At 30.0% G+C, this 10,467-nt stretch overlaps 1 protein-coding gene across 1 annotated transcript; it reads right to left on the bottom strand.

Moving 5' to 3' along the window:
- Window positions 1-866: 866 nt before the first annotated feature.
- LOC145323340 (uncharacterized) lies at window positions 867-6,281 on the bottom strand. Its single transcript, XM_080165764.1, has 6 exons — window positions 5,681-6,281; window positions 4,943-5,045; window positions 4,636-4,710; window positions 1,936-1,977; window positions 1,403-1,486; window positions 867-1,004 (listed from the first exon to the last, which is right to left on the bottom strand). Exons 1-6 carry the CDS (start codon window positions 5,799-5,801, stop codon window positions 914-916), a joined length of 516 nt encoding a protein of 171 aa, XP_080021890.1. The 5' UTR covers window positions 5,802-6,281; the 3' UTR covers window positions 867-913.
- Window positions 6,282-10,467: the final 4,186 nt, after the last annotated feature.

The following is a 10,467-nucleotide window of genomic DNA, read 5'->3' as shown; positions in this document are numbered from 1 at the left end:
TTGGGTGTATTTTTTAAGGGGGAGAAAAAGAAGAAGGCAGGCCTTCCAAATTTCCATTTTGCAGTCATTATAAAAAATATGTTTTTTTTTACTGTTCTTTCAAGAATATTTTTAGCTTGTTGTTGCTGCGTTTTTATGGGCATAATTGTTTTTGTTATGATTAAAAACACACATTTTTCCTATAATTAAGAAAAATAACTTATAATTAAAGATTACAGAAAAAAATGCGAAAGAGGTATTTAATATATATCCTGATTAGCAACCAAAATTTCCTCCATTTGGGGCAGTTTGAAGATGTCTTTGTTATGACACGGTTAGAACCCATCAACTAGCGGATAGCTCTTATAATTAATTAAAGCATGAAAGAATCATCCTATGCAATTTTATCTTTTTTATATGATGCAAATTTATAATAGTAGAGGGGTGGATTTCTACCTTTTAATGATAGCTCTCAGTATTTGTACAAGTTTGTTTAGTTTGCTCTCAAAAAATTCAAGCAGCTTTACTACTATTAGATAAAAAAAACCTCGTTTTAACAAATTTTTTGTTCTGAATTCTGAATTATAGTACGAAAATCCAATATTTAAAAAAAGGAATTTTTATCGCATAGTATTAAAGTCAGTTTTTCGAGGGTTATAGTAAAATAAAAAGTTATAGGACTAATTAAATTTTGTTGGCCCGGGGAGCCGATTTTATAATTTATTTCTAGTTTAGCAGATAATTCTCTATAATATGACGTGATTTTTTTTTCTGCGTGGCTAAAAACCGGTTTTAATTCAGAGGAAATCAATCGTTTCATGGTTATACCATAAGATATTATTTTCTAAGTAGCAATTAGCACGCCTTTGGGCAAGTAAAAAAAGCGGTTTTTTTTCTTTTATAAATTTTATTTCTTAAACAATTATATTATTATTTAAACGAATAGATGTTTTTTACAGACAGAAACACATTGGAATCCAGAGCTTACTGATTGGCTTCGAAGAATGAAGAAAAACAAAGCTTCCCTAAAAATAAAAGGATTTTATTAATGCTCTTTATCCTAATTGTGAAGCGTTATAAAACACAAGTATTACTAGAAAGAATTGACAGATTGTTGGCAAATTTTGGGCGTTTAATCTGATATATTTTTAAAAATTTTGGGGGTACCCCAAAATTTGTTTGGGGTAGGTGGGGGGGGGGGGTAACCCCCTTTTTTTATTCCATCCCCCCCCCTGTACGTCCTTGCCCTGGGGTAAGCCTAAATTTTTCAAAATATTATAAAGATGATATGCCAATTGTTGTTTTGCAAATAGGAATGCAATTATTTTTGCACATATAAAAAAGACCCCAAAAATCTTTTTAAAGACGAATTGACGAACATGCTAGTTGTAGAATAGCTTCATTGCAAAAAAAAAATTCATACTTATCTTCTTTAAGCATAGAATGACAATCATACACGCCTCCAGCAGTGAAATATTTCAATATGTGGGCAGTGCATTTAGTTGGTCTTAAATAGCAATTATTATTTAATACTTATATTCGAAATACTTTTATGTTTTAACAGGATATAAAGTAGTAAGTTTTTTTTGTCTGCAGCCAAATATTTCGGAAAAACAAGTCTGACTTGGTTGTTCTTATAAGGAAAGCTTTATAAATGTCTTTGGGTGGTTTTAGGCTATTTTCCTGACTTCTCCTGTTTTCTTCTAGAGGCTAGGGAAGGGGTACAGAAAAATATAATCGGTATTGTTTTTAATAGACCATTAATTAACAACCTTTCATGAAATTAATACCTGTTTTGTTAGCACGTGCCTTTGGTTAAAACTGGGTTTTTATTTATGATTTTTTTATTTTAACATCCGCGGAAAGCTGTCTTTAATGCGATGCAATAAATAACTATTATTTAATAAAAGTTGATTTTAAATAATGATATAAATAAGAAATAAATAATGTTCTTACTTTATATTATCTGATTCTCTCAACACTTTGCACGGATAATACCTACAAGGAAAAATATTTGTCAATAAACAAGGGAAATATAATTAAAAACTTTTTATATGGTATAAATATCCTATCCATTTGGGTTTTTGGGATAATGATTCCTAGGATAACAAGGTACAATATCATAAACGAAGCATCTCTATAAGAATATCCTTTTTCCTGTTTGTACGCAATTTTGGAACAAATTAATATTCAATTTTGTTTAGACTGATAGATAAATAATCTGCTTATTAAGATCTGAAACTCTACAATTGTTAAAGTTTCTTTGTTCTACCGTCTGATTTTAAAGATTCACTTTATGGATGTTAGCATCTTTGTTTTTTTAATTATCTAAAACTAAAAATAGGTTTAATTGGTATTCTATTTTCACTGGGTATTATTAAGGCTATTTTTATATTTCCAATAAATAAAAAGATAATTAGGTTATTTAGTACACAGATATACATATATATACAGAGGCGTGCATATATCCACCCTGCACGTGTTCACACTTTACATCTTACAACCCACTTGACAAGGGTCTACACCCCCGTGATACAACCACATAAAACAGCCAAGGATAAAAGCTTTGTGCACGCCATGTACTAATACATTATTCAGAGGTTAGGGTAATGCATACAGGTCTAATGAGTAATGATTGATGGTTTGAGTCTATTCAATGCATCGCAAAGGTACCATACACTGTAAATTTTATTCCTTAGGGAGTATTAAACTAATGTTGATTAAGTGTTGGGGAAATCAGGGTCTGATATCTGCAATTGAATCATCCTTCTGGTGTTAAATGAAAAGCAAATACCAAAAACATTAATTTACATATTCTGGTTGCTTTTCATTTCAATTCATATAAAAAGGCGGTTTCCCTTCAAGTGCCTATTTATATATAGATTGAAATAAGTTCTTATGTTCGTTTGTCTGGTTAGGTTAGGTAATATTTAGTTCCTTAATAACCCCATAGGGTTAGGATATAAGGTTTCATAAATAGGGAGGGGGGGGGGTCGTTGCTCGATACGCACTTTGAGGGAGAGATTCTAAAACCTTACATATAGTCAACTAGAGTTGGCTCGATATAATTATCTCCCTATTGGCTAGTTTTCTATATGCATATCTATTTCTCAATAAATCTATTTTCCTCACCCGGCATTACTATCTAAAAGAAAGTAAATATTTAAACTGTTTTTAACCTATTTTTTTATCATATATCAAAAATATACTATGACACCAGTAGAATCAGACTGCAGAGCCCAAATTTGAATTAAGTCCCCAATAAACTTTTTTTGGGGGATTTAAAAATCAATTTTATATGTTGCTGTGATCATTTTGATGGAAGCAAAAGCATTTTTTAGTTTGGGGTTAAATTGTTTCTTACAGAACAATTTGATGTGATTCAGATTATATCAATACAATAATAAAAACTCTACTCTGTTCGATGCAAATAATTTTTTTCTAAAACAATAATTTATATAGAAGAAATTTAACATTAGAATAAAACATATTATTCTGAAGTCTGAACCAATTAGAAGTCTCGTTTCATTTCAGTTTTTTACAATTCAAAGAAGAGTGTTTTCACAAAGTGACTTATTTCCAATGTAGTTAAATAATTTCTATGTAATTAAAATGAAAAGAATAAAAACTATACACATAAAAGATACATGCTTTTTAAAATATTTAAAAAAATAAGTTTGAATAATCTTATATTTTATCATATTTGTATATGTGACAAAAAAAATTTGTTGTATTGCGTAAACGTTTGTTGTCATCTTTCACTATTTAACCCTTTACAGCCAATTTTTTTGTGTTTTAAATAAGAGATGGAAAACAAGCACGATAAAGTTAATTCATTAATATATTGTAAAGAATTAAGTTTTTAATGAATTAATTTAGATGAAATCAAAAGGCCTAATTTTACTCTATACCAGAATACTATATATATGAAGCAAAACACTCTAAAAGCTACGAATTTTACCCAAATAAAAAAAGACCTTTTGCTCTGATCAAAAAAGACCACAGCAACAGTAAAATTAATTTTTAAATCCCCTCAAAAAAGTTTATTGGGGACTTAATTCAAATTTAGGCTCTGCAGTTTAATTCTACTGGTGTCATAGTATATTTTTGATATATGTTTTAAAAATAGGTTAAAAACAGTTTAATAATTTAAATGATTTTTAAAAGATTTTTTAAAATTATATTTTTTTCTTTACATTACCATCACCAAAGGGTTAATGATGATGATTACAATTTTAGTTTAATATTTGAACACACAAAATGTCGCCACAATCGAATTCTTTTAAAACATAGTTTTCTTAAATTTATCATATTATAAATTTAAATTTTCTTTTTTATGATTAGAAATTAAATACAACAATATAAGGTAAATAGCAACATGAAATGAAAAAAATGAATCTATTTTTAATAAAGTAAAATAATGGGTCTTATCGTTCTGGGCAATGAGAGTTTATTATGGATTATTGGAGCACTATGAGTTTTAATCATATATTCCTTGGAAAACTTGAGCTCGTTTATAGACATTTATTTCCTATATAGATCTGACATGGATCTTGAAGCAATTAAGCAGGCCGTTTTGTACATGTTAAAAATTGGAAGATTTCATTAAATAAAAGTAATCGCAAATATACTTAGTAAATAAAAGAGAAATAATACCTGAATTTTTCCCTACATTCCTGTACACCATCAGGAATCACTTTCAAGGGATTTGCCAGATCCAAATATTTGGAGCTAAAAAGAGCAAATAACTAACTTATTAGTAGCGAAAATACTCTACAATTCACTTTGTCTGTCACGTTATGGGGGAAATGTGATTTTCTCAACTGCTATTCAAGATAGACGCCTGAATTTTTTTGTGAAGATTTCCGATAACATGAGCATTCAGTATATAATCTACTTATTGATTTTTTTTGGGCTTTGCTGCTTATGAAAGTTGTCTTCCTTATTTGCTTATAGGACTTACTCAGATTCAGTCATGGGTGGTAATCCAAAGTAGGCCCCAGCAGTTTTATTTGGCTTTAGATGGTCAAGGGTGTAACATTCCATAGGAACCAGAGTTTCAGCATCTTAATCAACAACAATATAAATGATTATACAAAGTTTTTTATGTATTTTCTTTTCTTTGTTTTTGTGTGTCTATTACTATTTAGATGGGCTAAATAACTGAGAGCAAGGGCTAGGTCACGAGCTGTGGTATTAGAATACATTTTTATAGCTAATGGACAAAAAGGAAAAATTGTTATTTTTAGAATGTGAAGCGATAGTTATTTTTAAACACACTTTATATACTGTAGTCTGAAGAATAAGAATGCAAGGCTTTAGATGCTAACTGTGTAAAGACATTAGAGTAAAACACAAGAGGGAGAAAGGATTAAATAACTGTATTTCCCCATCTAAATCGCCCTGTGCAACTTTTCTATTGGGTCATTGAAAATCAACCAATGGTGTCGCTTATATTAACACAGCCAAGTAGCAGAAAATAATTTAAGAGCAGACGAAAGAGGTCTTTGAAAAAGGAAGGGAGGTAGTTGTCTGTATATACATCTATAGATTTGTTGTTAAGACTGCACTATCAAAAATCGCTGAGTGAGTCTTGGTTAAAGAAACAACTTTCATAGTATAGCTAATACTAGATGATCTCTTGGAGGTTAGGTAACGTAGTATTGTTGGCTCACATACACATATATAATTTAAATCTAACCATTTTCTGTTTGTGCCATTAAAATCTTGACGAAATTGATAACTAAACAGGAGAACAACCATTTTATGTTCATTTTATGTAATCTGTAATAGAACCGCCATTGCATTGTAGCAAAAGGCATGGCCCATCCATAGTTGTCGTGTTGGGGATTTGATTGGTCCGATCCTCGGCTTAAGCCGCGCCATAATTAAAGACGTTAATACTTACCTATAATTTGTGACATTTTTAGTTAAAGCAGGGGTGATGACCTTGCCCAAAATATGTGCAATTCAGTACCATCCAGAATTTAAACTTCCAGAAAAAGGTCATGTTATCAAGGGGTTGGTTGTCTGCAATGGTCAGAATGTTATTGCCATTGGCCATATAATAATGTTATCAACTATATCCAGATGTATTAAATGAACATTTATAATAACATTAAATAATAATTTATAATGTTATAATCATTAAATTAACATTATAGGCTACTATACCAGGTTTAAAATGCATATGTTAGAACTGACACTCATTCTACTTCTTTAAGTTAGGATTGTATTTGTGTGTGAGTGTACAGTAAATAGAATATAAATGATGTAATTCAGTTTAAAATATATTTTTGACTGGCATCATATTTTAGCTTTTAATATTCATTTCCAACAAAAAACAATACAGATACATGAATTTTCAATTTCAGAAATTAAATTGAAACATATATGTAATGCTACAACTTCCAAGTAATGGATAGAGTATTGTCCTTCCACTCTAAACCGAAAACAAAATTTTGTGCTTTCCCTCAAAGTGCTTTTTAAGCACTGAATACAGTTCTGCACTTATAGGCCTGATCAAAATGTAATTTAGTATTATGCATAGTAAGGTGACTTTAAATTAGTAGAAAAAAATCATTTTAAGTAAGCGCTGACAATTGCCACCTTTTGGCAATGCCCCAAATTTAGTCTGGTATATCAGACAACCAACTCTTTGAATGTACGCTGAGAGTTCTAAATTAGTTTAGCACTTGATGGCACCAGTTTATATGCCAATACATTCCTCTTCTTTTATTTTAGTAAAAGTAGAAACTATCATAAAAAGCTTATTTTTTATGCTGTACTAATAATCTGTTTATAATGTGGTAAATGTAACCAAAAGTGTCAGAAAAAAAGGAAAATAAACCAAAAAACAATATATTTTGTAATCATAATGAAATCGAAAATTGTGGGTGTACCATTTTTGTATCCTGTATAAATCTTAAGGTTTCGGACAATACAGTGCAAATTTAAAATGTATCCTTAGAATAAAGTAACAAGGTGTTTGTTTGTCTGTTGTTAGAAGAGCATTTGATGGTCCAAGGCAGGTTTGAAGATATTTTTGAGGAGTGTAGATGTGCCAGTATGTTTCTCCTTTATAGTACAACTTCTCATAGGTCCTGGGAAGGTTTTGGACTTTTTTTTATCCCCACTATCCCAAAACAAATCGCCTCTTGAGATTATATCCCCCTCTTACCCCAAATTTTGTTGCTCTATAATACTAAAATTAAAGTGGATGGACTCTTCCACCCATTTACAAGTGCCACTAAAGGCCTCTAGGAGCGTATCCGCTTGTTTTAGTTATTGAGACTTTTGATATTTTTTTCTCAAATTTTTTGTTTTTAAAAATACTATGGTTTATATTTTACCACAGTATTTTAACTTTTGTGATTTTATTTAGGTTTTACATAATAAACCACTAAAACCTACAATTGAACATAACAAAGCTTTCAGGAAAGAAGAATACAGCCCGCCCAATGGGTCATTGTTGAGATCTTTTACTAAAGACAAAAATACCTATTTGAAATAATACCTATACTTATTCATAAAAGTTTGATTTCTTTCAGGGAGAGAGGGGACATTGGGCTGTTTATTACACTAGTCCCCAAAGTTTATAACGCTTTCTTATTTGTTGGTTTAACAACTATGGAGCCTTTTAATAAATTTTGATTGGTTGGTCCAATAAGTTGAGTGTCCATAAATTTTAACCACTAATTGTAATCTAAATAAGAGGTAATTTTGTTTATCATCATTTGAGATGTACATCAATTTATCAGGCATTGTCTTATCCCTTTAGTTCCCTTGATTTCCTTACACCAAATTTTTTTTATCTATAAGACAGGTAAAAATAATGCTTTCCCTCTTTACTTCCCCATCCCACTCTTCCTAAACCATTCCGCCTGAAGGGGCTTGGCTGGTAGCAACACACACTCACACACACAAACACACGAACACACACACCTTGCAATCAGGCATGCAATTAGAATGCGTCGATATTATAAAATTTAAAAATAATTTTATCTATACTTAAACTATATTAGCTGTACAGTACAATAATATCACATGGAAAATGATACCTTCGTTCAATTTTCAAAGAAATTATATTTGATTTTATGCTATTTTGTAAGAAAATGTATAAAAATAGGAATAACTCCTCCCACACCATAAAAGATATCATGAAAAGTTTTTAAATCGTTTCAGCAATATTGAAATAATACGAAAATAAACAGAAATTTTATTTTAATTTAAAAACTATAGGAAAAATGCTGACAAAATTTTTTCATGTTTATTTCATTATTTAGTATCTTTTCCTTATAAACAATTTTTTGAGAATTTTTAATTTATTTGATTTTTAGAAGTAAGATCAATAATAAATTTCTAGGAGAAATACAAATCCTTATTCATCCTATTAATTATTCATCGCCAGCTTCCAAAGACAGAAGAATGGGGTAACATATTAATTATATTTTCCATTGGGAATAGGGTTATCTTTTTTTTATTTTATTTAAATGGATATTATTTCATTCTTCCTACAAATGTGCAAAATTCTTAATTTTGAAAATATTTTAGGGGTAGGGGTAACTTTCACCCTACATTCCCTTTCTTTCTGATAACATATCTTTTTTAACCTAACCAAAATTCATATGGGCATTACAGGAAATGATAAAATACAAAATCGCCCCATACTGAGCTTTAAGGCACTTGTACATATATGAAATATCTCGTAATATCGGCTTTATACCTATTTCTACCTTTATAGACCTGAACCGGGGTATATATAAACTTAGGAAATATTTTAAAAATTAATTTTTAAAATATTAAATTATAGAAAATTGAAAATATTCTTCATGATTTTTTAAAAATAATAATAATAAATATTGTAAATATTGAGCCCTGTTTGCTACCTGTTTACAAAATACAAGACTTAAGTTTAAATTTTTACAGTGGTTTACAAATATAAAACCCTGATCTGTGTGTTTTATTTAAAAAAGTAATGTTTTATGCTATTTTTTGTATATTTTAACAGTCAAACATAAGTGTTAGTTAGTTAAAAGAACATAATAAAAAGAAAGAAAATAGTGAATTCGTAAAAAAAGTGAGTTAATATATGATTTTATCCAATAAATTTGGAAGAATTATAAAAATTTACCAGAAAAAGCTTGTCTTGACATTTTCAACTTTATCATGATCCTGTCGACTATTTTTCGTTTATAGTGGTTTAAACTGACATATATTTTAGAATTCTTGTTACGAAGCTGGTTTGTCTGATATTTACGTCATTTTTTGTCTATAACATTAAAATTTAAAAAATACCAATAATTTATAAGATTAAAGAACACAAATTTAAAAGATAACCCAGGAGCTGATTTTAATTTTGTTTATTTACGTACTTCTAAACAGAGAACAAAATTTATTTTATTTAGTTTTAAACAAGATAATTTATTCCATTAGTAGAGGACATTGGACTGTAACTTATGGTAGCCAAAGTTTAAAAACAAGTTTTCTCATTCGTTGACTTAAAAATTTGGATACACCTTTCCCATCAACAATTTCAATCTATAGAAAGGGTAACTTTGTTCATCATGATTGGGTATGTACATTAATTTATCATCTTAACCCCTTAGATTCATGCTATGTATACAATTAGATGGTTATACCTTTGTAAAATTACCATCTTGAAGCAAAATGGCCAAAATGGACATACAGACAGATAAATACTATAAATAAATGTATAGAAGTTTCGCAACTAAAAAATAAATTGGTTTTCAATGGAAATTTAATCTACCTATTCCTTAACGTTAATTTATTATTAAAATTTGTCTTTTTATCGGTTAAAGATTAGGACAGGTTTTATAAACCGCAATAAAAATTAATGTCAGTTATTGGACATTGTCGATAGAGGTTTCCAGTAGTGATGTGTGAGGACACCTTGAGGATTTATGCAGCTTATACCAACTACGAAATTGATTTTTAAAAAAACACGACGATGTAACTAAACGTGGTGGGTAAGAAGGGAAGGAAAAGGGGCAGGGGGTTGTGTGGAAATTTTAATTTAGAATTGTTTGTCAGAATCACATTCCCTTTTCCCTGTGTAAATGTTAATGAGTTGTGCCTATTTTGGGCCAAAGCGTTCCTTCCACTCTTACTATGAATATTGTGCATCTGACAAAGCAACCGGTAGGCACACCTTTAGCTATGACAGGGATTGTGTTGAGATTCGAACCTATTACTTCCCCGGAGACGAGCGGATGCGTTACATGTTAAACTACAATCGTAGATATTTACCTGCAAGGTATAAATGCAGAGAGAAAGGGGAAATTATGTTGTTTATTAGGTACACCTACAAACCTTCTAAAGAGACCAACGTCCTAATGCGACAAACGTCCTGATGCGACACATGTCCTAAAGGACAAACGTCCTAATGCGGCAAACCTCCAAAAGGGACAAATGTCCTAATACGGCATCTCTTAAGTAAAACGTCCTAGAATTTGTCGGTGTACCGTT

The sequence above is a fragment of the Acartia tonsa genome, chromosome 6 (genome assembly GCF_053477335.1).
Source record: "Acartia tonsa isolate MP-2025a chromosome 6, ASM5347733v1, whole genome shotgun sequence".
Taxonomy (NCBI): Eukaryota; Metazoa; Arthropoda; class Copepoda; order Calanoida; family Acartiidae; genus Acartia; species Acartia tonsa.
Note: the sequence above shows the minus strand (reverse complement) of the source record. Positions and strands in the feature narration are given on the sequence as shown.